General features: G+C 53.8%; 1 protein-coding gene across 4 annotated transcripts in view; it reads right to left on the reverse strand.

Moving 5' to 3' along the window:
* The window catches only part of LOC132909082 (POU domain protein CF1A), a 36,713-nt gene extending 21,610 nt beyond the window's left edge, over positions 1–15,103 (reverse strand). For all 4 annotated transcript variants that reach the window (XM_060963671.1, XM_060963668.1, XM_060963669.1 and 1 more), the window contains exon 1: positions 10,901–15,103. In XM_060963671.1, coding sequence (XP_060819654.1) covers positions 12,369–13,748 — 1,380 coding nt within the window. In that variant the 5' untranslated portion in view covers positions 13,749–15,103 and the 3' untranslated portion in view covers positions 10,901–12,368. The remainder of the gene's footprint in view (positions 1–10,900) is intronic.
* Positions 15,104–16,964: the final 1,861 nt, after the last annotated feature.

Below are 16,964 nucleotides of genomic sequence, written 5' to 3' on the forward strand. Positions count from 1 at the left end.
GAACGTCTCGTGGATGCGGTAAGGGGCAGGCAGGAGTGGGGAGGGGTGCGGACGGAGAAGAACGAGCCACTGGAAGGGGGGACGTTGGTACGCGGAGAAACAACACTGGAACGCGGCGCGCACGCCTCTGCCATAGAGGAGAGTTAACAGGCGTTTGTATAACGGCGGGACGTAGCCGGAACGGATAGCTCGCCGCGTCCGTACAGATCTACATAATGTTTATTATGCTAACCTAGGCCAACGCGCTTGCATCAACAAGTGTTATATTATCATTCAAATAAAATGTTTTAATCTGCATACGTTTTATCGGCCTCCCGCGGTCATGCGGAATGTGCCAACGGCACGAGACACGCGTTCCATGCGGACCAGACACGCGCTCGCCCGACTTCTCCCTCCCTCCATCCCTCCAGACTAGACCAGCCTTTCGTCCTTTTAAACTTTTCGCATACCGGCGTCCTTCCCCGATCCGCGACGCGTCGCGCCATTATAAATCCATCCGGGATCCGCTCGTTTCCGATCGAGAGTCGATCCGCTACAGCTGCAAATTTCTCTTCTGCCCGAAAGCTCGATCAAATTACTCGTCGGCGACTGCACCGTAGATTCGATTGTCTGCAAATGTTGCTCGCGCACGGCAACGCCACCGATAAATATACTCGTCCATCCAATTACCGTCGACGAGCACTCTGTCCGTCTGTTCGGAAAACACCTCGAAACCTCGCCGTCTGGTCGTGCACGGCTAGACCTTCAAAGCCGATTGCGTCAAAAAAAAAAAAAGAAGAAAAAAAAAAGAAAAAGAGCGTGACGCGCGATAAAACGCTAGGGGAGGGTGCTGGGTCGAGCAGGAAGCTTTCGCACGAAACGCCGTAATCCGATGGTTAATATCGGTCTCGAGGGTCGGCTTGGCTCTGTTTGCCGGGCACAAAGCGGCACACGCACGAAACGATCGCCTCGACGACAGAGTGGAAATGCACGTAGCACGAGCACGTTGCGTCACGTAAGCGGAAAAGGGCCGTGGACCCGTGGAAAAAAGTCACCGATCGAGCCGCGCGTACCAACTGAAAGCGTGACGGCACGAATTCCAGTCAACGCCGATCCGTGTGACGTATAATGGAATTAAGCGTTCGCGTTCTTGTCGCCGACAGCCTGACCCTGCGAGGAAACGACACGGTCGACGAGAAACGTAAAAACTGTAAAAGTTGGAGAAACACGTCGAATCGATGGTCGAACAGCCGAAAAATCCGCCAGACGAAACGATCGTCGATTCGCGAAAAGGATGAACGAAGGCGTAATAAGATCGCCATGTCTGGGAAGCTTAACGCGGCTAACGGCTGATATAATCGAATGAATAATAAACGCGCGAATAATAATGTTGCGAGGGAATCGTCGAATACGGTATTTTCAGCGAAGCGTTTCGCCTCGTTCTTAGACATCCAGTTAGGCAAAGAGTCGTGACGGTTCGATCGTTAGTCGAGCAAACCTAAACCTAGACGTCGATTCGCGAATCGTGGCGAAGAACGAAGAAGGGGAACAAAGATCGGTCGAATTTCTTTCTTTCTAATTGGCACGAGTAGCCTATCCTGGGATGGGATATTTCCGTGACACCTGTGTTTTCGTTATTTAGCAATGCAAATAGATCACCGGTGGCGCATTACCATAATTAAATTCAATACTTGTAACTTGTCACGTGATTAACGAAATTCATCCAAACGGTATGGTACGGTTTATTCGGCTATCCGTAGAACCGCTGGACAAGGTGGAAGCGCCAGCGGAGGGAGATTCGACTGGATATTTTCTACGGCTGGCGCAAAAGTAATCGTCGAAGCAACGCGAGCTGCGCAGAAAACACAGTCCTCCGGAAACTGATTGGTCGACGGCGAGAATTAAAGCGTCAAAGATCGGCTGAGCGATAAATCTTTGCGAGTGCACGCGAACAAAAACGGCACCTATCGAACGAGAGGGAAGAAGAACGAAGGAAAGAAAAACGAAGAAACTGGCCTTGAAAGCGCAACGTAGCACCCCACGCGTCATAGGCGGCCGTAACGTAACGTACTAACGGTGCCATAGTGTCAGAGGGCACCGATCGACGCGTTTCCCGTGAAAAAAGTTTCGACGCGATCGGCTGGTCGCGCGACCGGGTCGAGCGAGCAATTACGCGGGCGTCGCGCGTCGCGCGGCTTCGCGGTTGCATATGTTTTTGGCTTAGTCAGTAGATCGGTGGTGGACGTTTGCCCTCAATTAACTTCATAAGTGAGTAAGAAGGCGTGCGGCCAGCCGACCGACCGCCACGCCGGTTCGCTCGTATTTTACGCGTACTCGCGTGAATTCGACGATGATCCCACCATGCCGAACGACTGGAAAACGAACGGAATATCGTAGCTGTGAAATCCGTTCCAAGCTTCCCTCTATCGCGAATCGGCGACGAAACGAATCGAGATTTTCCTCGAGAACCGGGCAGGTAGTTGAACGGCGAGAGCGTTACGGCGAGCGTTGGCAGGTCCCGTCACGATCATCCGCTACCTAAACGAGCGCCGTTCGAGAATGGTTTTCGATCGCCGCTGTCCTACGGCCTCGATCGGTTCTCGCGTAGCCGCCCGCACGCGTGTACGCTGGCGCACACGGACGACGGGGCCGCTGTTTCGACGCGTATAAAAACGGCGTCGTCCGTAGAATCAGCGAGGCACTCTCGCGAGTCACGCCTACGCGCGTGTTTGCCGCTCGCGAGCAACGAATACAAGGGAGAGAAAGCGAGCGCTGCGGAGGTGCGACAAAGAAAGGTGAAAGACAAGGGGGAAACGAGGTAAGGAGAGGCGAAGAGAAGCGCGTTTACGTGTGGCTAAACGTGTACTCGTGCGCACGGAGAACGAAGCTGTACGCGCGAGTCGTACAGGTGTACGTTTCGCGAATGCGCGCGTAGGCTCGTTTACTTAGCCAATGCCATACCTGAGTTATTTATCTGTCTTTTGCCCGGCAGCGCCAACCGAGAATGCCTCTATATACGAGCCAACACTCCTAGCGAGCTATGCGCGTGGGTCCGGAGTTGTTCAAGGCCTACCTGCTTGCTTTGCTTCGACGCGCGATCGCTTCTCTGCCTCTCTCTTTCTCTCTTTCCCTCCGTCCCTCCTGTTCTAGCCACTACGCAATATCGTGACACGCGTCGTGAGAAAAACTGTCGGAAAGCCGGAGAGGCGAAACGAGAGGCTGTCTCCGCGTGTCGAAACCTGGTTGCACCGACTGTCGGATGGTGGAGATCGACGCGGGAACCACGCGAAATTCATGCTGGCGTTCGAAATCGGCACGCGAGGTCCAAACGGATTCGAAACGGGTCGGAAAAACGGGCGAGACGCGATCGAATCGACGACGGAGTCGAGTCGCGTCCTCGCCGGAGGTGGAAGATGGAGGATCGAGGAGGGGAAAAGAGACGTAGAGGAATGAAACGCGTTGGGCGTCGATCGGAGGCCACGAGAGGAAATCGTAGCCGGTGAAACGTCGGTCGCGAGAGGTGTGGGTATACCTAAAGGATGGACGAGGCTCGTACGTGGCTCGACGAGCTGTCCGTAGCCGGATTGTCAAGTGACGTCAGCGCACCGGAAATGGAATGTAGGTAGCTGTGCTTATTAAGCTTCGCTGGCAGGCCGGAGAGGAAGAGACGAGCCGCGGGTACGAGAGGAGAAAGAGAAAGAGAGACGGAAAGGAAGAGGCGACGCGAACTAGCACGGCCAACAACGCGAGAGAAAGAGAGAGAAGGACGAGGTTCAATTGTTTCCTCCGCACACGCGTGCCGCGAGTGCCGCGTGTCGTCGACGTCGTCGTTCCTTCTCGGCCGTGCACGTTCGACCACGGATGGACGTAAGTACGTATACCTACGTCCGTTCGTGAACGACAGAAACAGAAACGGCAGCAGAATCGGCGACACCGATCGCGACGATAGGTACGCGACCAACGACGACCGACGACGACCGCGTCGCCACCGAACGCGCATCGACGTCCAACAACGACGACCGTCGTACGTTCCTAGTGTGGGCATCGGCTATTAAATCAATGCGCCGCTGTCACGATCTGTTCACGCCTCGCTAATGCGTTCGTGGAATGTCAACGAGCCGAGCGTTGCGCTCGCGGAAACTCTCGAGATCCCACAGAGAGCTACTCGCTGATTACGCGACAACGCGTCGTAAATTAAACGCGCTTCCAGTTTCGTGGATACGTTAAAAGCGACACGGGGTCGGATGGCTGGCTTGGCTGTTTTCCGTCACCGTCGTCGCGAACGAACGAACGCAGCGACCGCTGCACCGACGACGCCCGACTAGAGACGAGAAAGATTCGAGGACCTCGTGAAAGGTGTTTCTGTAATTACGGTGTTCCGGTTAAGGTCGCGCGTTACGCGCAGCACGCTTCGAAAGGCTACCAGGTTGCCTCTCTATACTTTTATCTCGACCGACTGTTTAAACCGACGCAACGCCGTGCACGCTTTGCCAATGCGCGCGAGTCGTGGAATGTCAACCGGCCGATTGGTCTGGCGCCGTAAGTCATCCAGGCGAAAAAACCTGTCAGGAAGGACGCTGAAGCTGTTCGAACGCGGATCGGAAAGCTGAATCGTGCGGTGACGACGATACAACGTCTAATGGTTCAGTCCCGATCGAATACGTAATTCGCGAGACGATATTTCCGACGTATCGACGAGCCCTTTTAACGAAGAGCGTTGGGGGACGAACGGTAACCGCGAATCTGCGGTGTTATACGCAGACGTCACGGTACGCCTATAACGATAATTTCGGTAGGTGTGAACGAAACGACCGTGGCGAGCGAAGGGTTGCGGAGCCGTCGACGAGCCGACCGAAGGAGGAACGAGGAGGAAACAAGAACGCTTCCGAGAGCGCATGTCTTGTCGCTTCGAAGGGGGTAGAAGCCGGCGCCTGCGCTTCGCTCCGCCACTCTTCAATTTCCCTGCCCTCGTCTCGCTCTCGCTCTTTCGAGTCTTTCTTCTTTCCCGCTCTCAGCTCCCATCTTCCATTCTGGTTTCAGTACGCCACACTTTCCGCCTCCCGAAGTCGCGTTGCTCTTCCATCACCGTCCTCCGCCTTGCTTTCTATTTCCCTTCCAGCTGCTTTTTTCTCTCTCTCTCTCTCTCTCTTTCTCCTCGTTCATCGCGATCTCTTCCCGTCCCTTCTTCGGCTCTGTTTATCGTCTTTCTGCCTCCATCGTCCCTCTTTCTCTCTCTCTCTCTTTCTGTTCCCCTCCGCCGTGCCACGCCGCACCGCGCCTCAACGTGTCTGTACCGTGTCGTTGCGAATCGACTCCCACCTCAGCGACGCCGATGGTTTCACCCCCTTTCGAAGTGGCACTCATTATTCGCGCGTGTCACGCACCGACGAGGTGAAACCATCCGACGACGATTTCCTACTCGACACTTGGTTTCGCGCCTTTTCCACTGCCGCGCGCGTTCCCATCCCTTTTTCTCCTTCCCTGCTCACCGTTCGATACACACGGATATTACGCAAGCCGATGGACTGGCGGGTTAAAGAAAGACCGACTAATCGCGCTGCGATCTCGTTAGGAGGACGAATTCAAAGATCCTCGACGACGACGACAACGACGACGACAACAACGACAACGACGACGGTAACGGGGGACCGGTTGGTCGACTCTGTTGGTTATGTCACTCCGCGGCGCAAAAATTCTGTCGCCTCGTTTTGCGCCACAGCGTCTCGAGAGATCCTAGAATCGATAGAGAAGCGCGCTCGCCGGATCGAAACCTGTTCTTAAAATTGATTTAACGGTTGTCCGTTCCAGGCTGGCTCGTCGATTTCCCTCGAAACGCGAACCGAACAAAGAATTCCTCACCCGAGGAAAGGAATAATCACCCCTGCGCGGTATCTCGCCGGTTAATCGTACGCTCCTTGCCATGCATAATTAAAGGAAATTCGCGCTTCCACGTAATAATCGGACTCGCGTGGATGCGCTCCGAAGCAGCACGAGCCGAACGTCTCGCCTCGTCTTTCACGCAGGAACCGGAAGCGCGTGTCCGACGGAACGTCCAACCGGCTCTCATTGTCCAACCTCTTCTCTCCTTCCCATCGAACCGCACTTACGCGTCTTCGTTCGCGAATTTCCCAACGAACCTGTTGCCCGTCACTCGTGACTCGTCGCTCCTATCGACTATCGGTTTCGCCCGAGATCGATCGGTCGTTTCTAGCTTGCGCGCTCGTTCGCTCCGAAACGTACGGAGGATCGTTATAGCTCTCGAGCAGAGAGTGTCGGTAAATCTGCCGAACGACCGACTGGTTTGTCTACGCGAGAACACTGAATTACTACTTGTCGGGGCTATCGACGATCGTCTGTCCGATTATTAATATTACCGTCTGACCGCGCGAACGCCGCTCAAGTAGCTGGAAGATCGTAACGCGACACCTTTTAGCAACACCTTCCGGACACGGCGCGAGATTTATTCCATGACACTCGGAATAAACTCGCGAATAAAGTGGAAACTCCGTCGCTCGGTTGCGAAACGCGAAATCAAACGGATTCGACCAACTGCGAAACGATAACTGCATGGAGATTTACGAGACGCTGGATCGGGTTCCGAATCGGGACGATCCGAACGCTCGCGTCAACAACGCTGCGAGTCACGCGCGTTTCCCTAAACCAGTGTACGACGTGGCTTTTTGCGTTTCACTCGACCATATCTTTTCTTATCGACGACCTCTCGCGTTCCACGAAATTTCCAGCGTAGTTTGAAACCCCAGCTGTACAAAGCATCGTAGTTGATCGACGCGAATCTAGCGTCACGTCTGCTTTGCCAAAAGACGTTGCGCAACGCAGCGAGCTGCCTCGTCGTCTTTCCACCGAATCCACCGTCGATTCCAATCGAGCGATTCGCTTCCGCGAGCAAAAATTGGACCAGCCAGAATCTACCTCCAATTATTTCGCGGCCGATTGGAATCATGACTACGCGATTGGAAACGCGCTAACTACCGCGTCGTTAGGGACGAGCCGTGCGTGCAATCGTGCAATCTCGTTTCGTCGCGCCGGCAATCAAAATTTCGCCGATATAGAAAGTGGAATCTAATCCGACGCGCGATACTCGAGAGAAAGATACTCGAATCGATCTACGGTCGAGTATTTTTCGCCTACGAACGAGAGACGTTGCTTCTTGGAGAAAAAACGATCAACGTGGACACATGGACGATTGTCCACACGCGCGTCGAAGAATCGTCGTACGAGAACCGAACGATCGCACGCTAAAAATCAATTTCTTCGCGTTTTTCTTCGTCTGCGTGTTACGTCGATGGAAGAAACGAAATCGCCGATCGAATAGAATCGCCGCTTCGCTGTTTATTCCGCGTCGATCGAACGTTCTTTTCTTCTTTTTCTTTTTTTTTCTGGATATTAATTATCCGCTTGTCGCTTCACCTATCGGCATGATTAACGGTTACGCGTGCTCGTTTCATTATCCCAGCTAATAATCGTTACGAGAAGGATGCTCACGAGGCGGTTAGTCGCGCTTCGAAATCAGCTAGCAACTTTTTTCGAAAGTTTCTGATCGATTCGTTCTAACACGCGAGTCGTGCGACTTTGCGAACCATCGAATAACACGGATGATCTTTACCGATTGTTCGATCACCGATCGCCCAGTGAACGACGCTCTAGCGTCGTTGATCGTCTGCCATCGTGGATCGTTCGCTTTCTTCGGGTAAAATGATTCTTGATAAAAGAAGCATAAGACGTGAAGTACGTTGTTGTATTACTTTCATGTTGTTTATTAATTAAAATTCAGTAGTAATTTAGTTTCTGCCATTCTAACAAAACGTCACCACCATTCGCCAGATCTTTATTTTACGTTAATAATAATTAATGTTTAATTATAATAATATACAGGGAGCAGGAGGAGTTGTTTACAGTTTGCGCGCATTCCTGATCGTTTTTACGTTTCGTTTCGATTCGATTCATCCTATGCGTATTACGCGTGATTTGCGTACGATCTTTACATGCTTTTCGTCATCGGCCTCTCTACCTTTCTTTCCTCTTCTCTCATACTTCTGCCGCTCGTTCTCTTTCTCTCCTGCAGACACGCATTCGCACACACACACACGCACATTCTCTCTTTCACGCTCTCTGTTGCACTTTTCACGCGCGCATCTTGTCCTTGGCATAAAATTTCACGCAAATTTCGTCGCCGAAAACCAGTCGGAAATCGAAGAGCTCGATCACGCGAACGAGCGACAGTGGCCGAAATTCGGAATTCTTGATGGCTGGCGGAAACTGTGGAGACGCGGGTTGGTCTGCGATTTTCTCCGAACGATCTTCGTCGCATGTCACGCTCTTCGATTCCGTCCGTTTCCCTTTAGCATCGTGTTAGCAAGACACTTTGTTCTATCGTTTCTTCGCACACATCGTTCCTCTCTATTTACAAAACGGCAATTGAACGCAACGCCTCGCGTATCCTGTCGCAGTTTCTCGTAGCGCGCGGCGTGTCGAGCCGGAAAACAACGCCGATTCGTTGCACCAATAAAATCGCGTACGTTTGGACATGTTGTCCGTACGATACAGCGATCCGTGATCTCTATTCCTTTCCTGCCTTCGGTGAAACAAACGATCGAACAGCAAGAAGCAAACGCGATCGAGCGCGAAAGGATACGCGCCGCTATACAGACAATAATTAACAGAACAACCGTACAAACGATTTCGCTCCACTTTGTAACACGAAATCGTTGGTCGGGGTGCGTTTTCTTTCGCTTCCGTTCGTCCTCGCGTCGCGTCGCTTCGTATCGAAATCGCGGCCTCGCGATGATAGCCGAGGCCGGACTCGGATAAAGCGCCGACACTCGAGCCAGTTGAGCAAATAATCACAGAAACCGTGTCACCGATAACGCGAGTAATCCCGACACAAAACGTCGACTCCGTGAATTGTCGCCTAATGAAGTCGTATTAATCGCGCGGAGAAATCGAAGAAACGACTCCCGGCTCGAGACAGTCTTCTTCCTTTCTCTCTCTCTCTCTCTCTCTCTTTCTCTCTTCCTCTCTCTCTCTCTTACTCTCTCTCGCTCTCTTTTACTCTCTCTCGCTCTCTCTCTCTCTCTCTCTCCGATCGACGATCGACGATTTTCGTGAGAGAAACCGCCGGCCGGAGAAAAAGCAACGTCTTAACGAGCCCGAAAGATTCGCCCGCCTGTACGAACGTGTCATTAGCGGAAACGGGACGACGGATCAGGGAAACTAGCCGGGTCCCAAACGTTAAACGCCTTCTAACGAGCAGCTCGCGCCGTGATCATCGCCACGATTTGGATCTGTCTCCTATACATACTCCGGTCACTCTGCTTTCCAAACCCGCCGCCCCTAAATAGAGTCGTCGGAACGAGCGCGTTACCTATTCCAGGTTGTTCGTAGTCGGATCCGCTGAACGATTCGTAATAGGTACCGGGACGGTTTAACGGTCGGCTTTATGATTTTTTAAACGTCGTTGGTCGATGTTCCGGTATTAGTAGAAACGTTGATTCGAAGGGTAGATCGGGAAACAAGGTGGAACGAGGACGCACCGGTTGTCTACCGGACGAATTCGAGGCGTTGGGAAATATCGAGGGGGTGGTCCGACCCTTGATCGCGACAAGTTAGACATTCCTACGACACAAATCCTACGTTGTTACGCTGGTCGTTCGACCTGCCGTTATATTTTGTCCTTTTACACGCGCATTCGGAGACGTAGGTGCGTCAATTACGCGGCGAGAAAATTGAACGTATACAAAATTTTATCGACCGTTCGATCGTAACGAACGCGTTACGAAGACGATGGGAACGTTCGAACAAGCCGGCGAAGAGATACGCAGCTTTCGTTCGACACTCGGCGAAAACTGGGAAAGCAAAAGAGAGAGAGAGAGAGAGAAAGAGTGAGACGTATCTAAGACCGAGGGAAAATGAAAAGCGAGGATCGAACAGACGGCGATTACGTTTTGTAAATACTCTCGCGAATTTTCCGAAGCGAAAGTTTGCGAAAGCCGATTTCATCGGACGTAGGTCTATTTTCTTCCACGTATCGCGACAACGACGTCCTAACCTGAAAACGTAACGAGTTCGCGTCTCCGACGCCGAGACCCGTCGAACCGTATGAAAACGACGCGAAACGTTTTCGTCGCAGCAACTTCTAATGCCGATAAACGAGTTTCTTGGCCAATCGTACAGCGAGAATACCGATTTGCGCGTGACTGAGCCCGCAGTGAAGAAATATCGGTTCGACGGGACGCGCGTCAGATCCGTTTCGAACTTTCGTTATCGTTCGAATTAAGAAGGACCGCGAACTAGGCGACTTTTTCGATTACGGAGACGTTGCTTGCGAGGTACGATCGGAAGCAAAGGGGCACCGTCGAAGACGAACAGGCAAGGATCAGAGAGCACGGGAGAATGACAGAAAGAAGAGAGGAAGAGAGGAAGAGAAACGAGAAAGTGCGAAAAACGGAATTACGCGAGAAGCAAAAGAGAAGAGAGAGGAAAGAAGAGCGACCGATGCCCGGCGGCGACGGAAAACGCAAAATTCTCGCTCTGTGCGATTAGCCTCCGGGCAACAGAATGCTAATGATAACATTAATAATAGCGATGTTAATGATAATAATAATAATCGTAATAATAAAGAATAATAATAAATGACAATAAAGACGACGAATAATATAATAACGATAATAATAAAATCATCCTAATAATGATAAATTATAATGACAGGTCTATTGTCGTTTACAATAGTTCTTTACCCGCGAAACGATCTTTCGACGATAAAAGTCTCAATAACATAACGTAGCTACAACCTCTCCACAGTGCCATATGATTCTCTCTTATATACATCGACTTTTAGAGCTTTTATGTATATATATATATATTTATTTATTTATTTATTTATACGTGTGTATTATATACTTACTCTTTATACAGAAGGGGTATTTCATTGCGAGGGAGTTCTGCTGTCGGTAGGATTCGGCACACGTTTTCCGACACGCGTATTTTCCCCGTTTCACGCGTGTCTTGTCCCTCTTTTGCAATCTGCTCGTCTTTTTTTTTCGTTTACTTTGTCGCGCCGTATCGTTCCCTCCGAGACTTTGTTTCTTCCATGCTCTTTCGTTTCCACTATCGAAACCTGCTTCACGTCCAGCACCGTTAACGGCAACGGGGATTTCGAAGAGGAGGACGACGATGACGACGGCAACGAAGAAGACGACGACGATGTGCGATCTTACTTAACTTACTAGCTTTATCTAGTACATTATTTACAGTCCATATTTACTTATGTTACATCATCCGGCGGGTTTGCTTGGAACAAATCCCGCGCGAATACACCGCTCTTCGCCTCTGGCTGCGTTTCTTTCGTTTTCCTCGGTATGGTCATCCGTCCGTCGGTCCCCATTCGGGAACAAGTCGCGAGGAATAGCGCGCGTTCGTCGTTCGTCGATGCACAAAAGCGTTTCTCGCACTTTCTATTATCTGTTTTCACGTCTCGGAAACGTCGCAAACAATTGCAACGGAAATAACAACAACGGTCACGATGAGGACAACAACGTCCTTTTATCCTTGGAACGAACGAACGAGCAAACAGACGGACGGATCGAACCAACCGTAGACGAGAAATACTGCGCACTTTCGACACCGGGATATCGCGCGGTTAAATAACGCCGAGTAAAAACAAGTGGACGATCGCGGCCGCGAGACCTTCGTTCCTTCCAGATCGAAACGAATAACGAAGAGAGAGTCAATTCGATCGATGAATTTTTCTGTAGCGAAGGCTCGTGGCGACGATGGTTACTACTGATGTTGCTACTGCTGCTGCTGCTGCTGCTGCTGCTGCTTCTGCTGCTGCTGCTGCTGTTGTTGTTGTTGTTGTCGTTGTTGTAGTTGTTGTTACTATTATTGTTGTTGTTGTTGTTGTTGTTGTTGGTGCTGCTGTTGATGGTGCGGCTACGGCGACGGCGAAGACGACATTGGCGTTATCCCTGAGATTCTTAGCCGATCGGCGATTATCGAGAGCGTTTGGATGGGCGCGATTCGAATCGCGCCAAGAAAAGCCTCCCCGTTGGCTGGCTTCTGACTCGGCCTCGTTGTACCCCGTTGAACCTCGTCGGAGAGACGGAGGAAAGCCTGGCAGGGGTGGCGCGATTACGACGGCGACGCTACTAGCGAGCTCGACTACTAGGAGCGAAAACGCATCGCGGCTGTGGCACGCGAAGAAGATCGTTGACTGGCCACAGCTACTACGAGGTGGTGGAGTAGCTGCCGGTGCGCGCCTGCAGGTAATGATGATAGAACGGAGGGAGCGTTTCCGGCGGCGAGGAAGCCGGATTGTTCGCCGAGTTTTGAGAAGTTATCGAAAGGCCCAACGGGGGAGGCCCGGGCGAACGCTAGTGAGCCGCCAACGAGTGCGCCGTGAGACCCTGAGGGCTGAGCATCGGCGGACTGTGGCTGTGGCCCATCGGCGATCCGTGAAGATGATCCTGCGGATGATACGCCTGGTGAAGACTAGGCTGACTCTGGTGTCCGGGCGGCACGCCCTCTATGATTCCGTCGCCGAGCGTGTTCGGCGGTGTCATCCTCTTCTCCTTTTGCCGTCGGTTACAGAACCACACCCTGACCACTTCTTTCTCCAGTTGAAGGCTGTCCGCGAGCGAGGTGATCTCCTGCGCGGACGGTTTCGGCTGTTTGTGGAAGTGTTGCTCGAGCGCGCCCTTCACCGACACCTCGATCGACGTTCGCTTCTTTCGTTTCCTGCCCTGGGCGGCGATTTTGTCGATGCTCGTCGGCGAGCCGGTCGTCGAGTCCGCCTCCTCGAGCCACTTCTGCAGCAGCGGCTTCAATTTGCACATGTTCTTGAAGCTCAGCTGAAGAGCCTCGAACCTGCATATCGTCGTCTGCGAGAAGACGTTGCCGTAGAGAGTACCGAGCGCGAGACCGACGTCCGCCTGGGTGAAGCCCAGCTTGATGCGCCGCTGTTTGAACTGTCTGGCGAACGCCTCGAGGTCGTCGGAGGTCGGAGTGTCCTCTTCTCCGGCGCTCTGATCCCTGTCGTGCGGATGGCCCGGATGCAACGCGTGGCCGACCGGCGACCCGGGATCCCTCAAGTTTGGATGTAATCCGGCCGTTTGGTGATTGTGAAGCTGCGGATGGTGTTGATGCGGATGCGGATGCAGCATGCCGTTCATCGCGGCGTGGTACTGTTGAAGGGTAGTGGGCGAGGCCGCGCCACCGCTCGGATTGTAATGGGCCGACGGGACGACGGGCGCGTGCCAAGAATGCGGCGATGCCATTCCGGGCGACTGATGAGGACCGCCGCGATGCGGATGCATCGACTGGTCGTTGGCGGCCGCGGCGGCCGCTGCCGCGGTAGCAGCCGCTGCCGCGAGCGGCTTCACATCGAGTCCAGCGGCGTTTGCCTGGTGCGGATGATGGTGCGGATGATGGCTGGTGTGGTGCATGCCCATCGAGGCCGCCCAGTGATCGCTGCTTGGTTGCAGGCTCACCCAGGGATTCGCCGACGAGAGGCTCGCCGTCGGATGCGACAATCCGTTCGGCGACGGCGACGATGTCACCTGATGATGGTGATGATGGTGGTGATGATGCTGCGGCGCCGGCATGTACTTCATCTCCCCGGCATCGGCGGCGCTACGAGGCGAGCCAGAGGAGTAGCCACCTACGGCGATGTTCATCCCGATCGCGGTACCCGAACCACCATCCAGCTCGGACGACACTGCGCTACTAATAGGCATGTACGTGGTAGCGGCCATCTACTTCCCCTCGGTGCAGAGGTTTCGCCTCTCCTTTCTTCTTCTTCTTCTTCTTCTTCTTCTTCCTCCTCTTCTTCTTCTTCTTCCTTCTTTCCTTTCCCAGTTGCCGATTTTTCTTTCTATTCTTCCTATCTTTCCTATCCTCGATATCCTCCTGCCGTCTTCGCTCGCTGTCAGCCTTCGGGCTGCCCTTACAGGGCACCCTTCCCACCTTTCTTTCCTCCTGCCTCCGTCAACGTACCTCGTCGTTCTTTCTTCCCTCTGTTTCTCCTCTTCTCTCCGTTTTCACCCATGCAACTAGTTCCGTCGTCGTTGTTCACCCCGTTGTTGGCTGGTTCACCGTCGACGGTTGTCTCTCGCGTAAGATTCGCCACGCTGCGATATCCTCCGTTCACCCGGCTGACGTGCAATACGATCGCGCAAAGTCTCGCGCGAAATCTCGCACAAATGCTATCGACGCGAACGCTGGAACAGAACGCGGCACACAGATCGCGAATTCCTGCCCCTGCAAGGCAAGATCGTTTACTCTCGTCCGATTCGATCGACGATCACCTATCACACGCAGCTAGCGCACAGTCCATGGTTCGCGACTACGCACCAAATCCCGAATAAGAGGCATCGTCGAACTCACGAACCATTCGTCCATAGTTTTCCTCGAAACAATCGAAATCCGATCTTCACGCGGACAATATCGATTCCTCCGGGGAGGAACCCCGCGCGGAAACGTTGCTTTCACCACCGTGTGCAAAGGCGTACAGCTCTGCTGTGCGACTCTTCGTTCGCAACTCCACAAAACCGAAGAAAGGCACACCGTCGTGTCGTGTCGTGTCGTGTAGCGTCGCGTCCTTTCGACAAGTACAGGCGACTCGAGGCGACACGCAGAAATATCACTCGCGTTGGGCTCGCGATCACTGAACGCCGTGACGCGTTATCATCGCGAACGGTCGAACGACGGCGACTAAAGACGGCACGGGCCGACGACACTCGCGACGGAAGTCGATGGGGCGATATACTCGCTCCGTGAACTCGCGGTGGCCCGTTGATTCGCGAAGACGGGAGGACGAGTGGTGTATGTCGCGGACGAGCACGATCACGGTAGGAGAGTTAAAGTCGATGCACGGCGCGGTGTCTTGGGTTGCGCGCGCGTGTGTTTTCCTCGCGCGATGTCTCTCTATCCGTGTTGGTGTATGCGTGTGTGTGAGCGCGCGCGCGCCAGAGGAGAGACGACAACGGCTCGGAAAGATCTCGCTCGGGCTCTCTCATGCGTTATGCATGTCGTAGCTGAGAGCGACTGACTGCCTCGCCTCGCAGCTCGCTCGAGGTTCCCGAGGCTCCCGGAGCGCTCGGTGGAACCGAGTCATGCGCGCCACCGTCCTGCACATCCCCACCGAACCCTGCCGCTCGCTCTACCATTGGCCCCGGTCGCAAGGTGGCCGTCGACGAACGTCACCGTCGGGCGGAACCTGAACCGACCGCGCCTCCGAGGCAGCCTACGCACCCCAGGCGCCACTGCTCTCACCCCGGCTCACCCCTCGCCCCTCCATCCATACTATCAGCTTTCCTACGACCAGCGCCGTCGTTGCCACCGCCGCCACCGCCGCCGCCGCCACCGCTGCCGCCGCCGCCGCCGAGCTTCAAGAGCCGCCGCTCGACTACCTTCGCTAGCTGACGTTCACGCAGCAACCGCCGACGCCACCGCCGACGACAACCGCCGACGCCGCTGCCGCTACACCGTTCAACATCTACCGACCTACGACGAACACCAAACCGCCAGACTTTTCCTTTTCCACGCGATTTAAAACCGTCTCTGCTCTCTCCACGGCGAGTTCTTCTTCTCTCGTTCCTTCCTCCTTTCTTTCGCACCGTTCTCTCTTTCTATCTTCCGTTTCCTCGCTCGCCGTCTCGACAAACACGACTCGTGAAAATCCAAAAACGAAACGTAACGCTACTTTCGATATCGATGCCACCGCCAACACCGTTCCGACTCGTCGTCGGAGTCTTCGGGCGACGGTGGAACTCCGCACGCACGAGCTCGTTTCTCGCGTTCGCGAAACACACGGTGCAACAGGTGCAGTGGACGAACGTCGACAGCGTTCGCACCGCGACCCTCTCCTTCTGGACGCGGTATCCTCGTAGACGCGACTAGAAGCTACGCGTCTAACGAAATCGCGTCGAACGAAAACGCAACGTCGTACGCAACAGGTCGACGATGAACGGGAGGAGAGGAGGGCGTAATTAATTAGGGCCCCAAGGGGGGTGGGACGTATCGATAGAAACGTTGGAATAAAAAAGGCTGTTTCGCCGGGTGCGAATCAACGGCGTACGTCGAGCGACCGAGCTACAGGGCGAAAGAGAGAAAGAGAGGGGGAAGGTGGTTTAGTACATTTAAATGAGAGCCACAGGTAGCAGCATTATGCAGTACGTGCCAGCCACCCCTCGGGAGGGGTGAGTTAGATCATCGTGTGCCCGAGATCTGCCTGTGTCGTACCGTTTCAACTACCCAGCTGGCTTTGCGCCTTCGCACCTGTGGCCCTCGTCGTACGAGGGCACCAAACGGACCTTTCTCCGGCTTTCACCCTTCTCGTTTCACCTCGCCGATAGTTGGCATGGAATGGACGCGCGGATCGCCGCACAGGCGTTCGCTCGCACACCGAGCTAGTAGTAACTCGCGTCGAGCGTAAGCACGCACGTCCTCGGGCTAACGGCGCGTCGTAATATCGACTGACATCGCGGAAGAGTGCGAGCGGCAACCACCGACACACGGGGATGCCTGTCGTGATTCCCTCCGCTAAGTATAGCCGAGCTCCTACCGAACCTAGGAATTTCGAGCGCACCACCGATGCCAATTATCCTCGGCTCTGTCATTTACGCGGCCCGTTATTATACGCCGCCGAGGCCTCTTTCACTGGAATTACGAGCATTTTAATGCAGGCCCGCCATTATCGCTTCTTTGCCAACTTTATTACACGCGCGATCGTTCCCGGTCGCGATTTTGTCCACCTTCTCGCGATTCCACCTTCTTCGCCTTCTCCACCGTCGCCACCTTCCGCCCCTCGCGTCCACCCCTTTTCCAAGCGGCCGTTGGCCGCTTTTAATTCGATCTCGTCGTACCACCGTTCCGGCAAATTGGATCGAACGCGGCCCTGAAATATTTGCTTAGGACCCGACGGAACAGGTAGCTAGCTAGCTAGCTGGCGCGGGCTACGTGGCTGCGTG

Source organism: Bombus pascuorum, chromosome 7 (genome assembly GCF_905332965.1).
Source record: "Bombus pascuorum chromosome 7, iyBomPasc1.1, whole genome shotgun sequence".
NCBI classification, from domain to species: Eukaryota; Metazoa; Arthropoda; class Insecta; order Hymenoptera; family Apidae; genus Bombus; species Bombus pascuorum.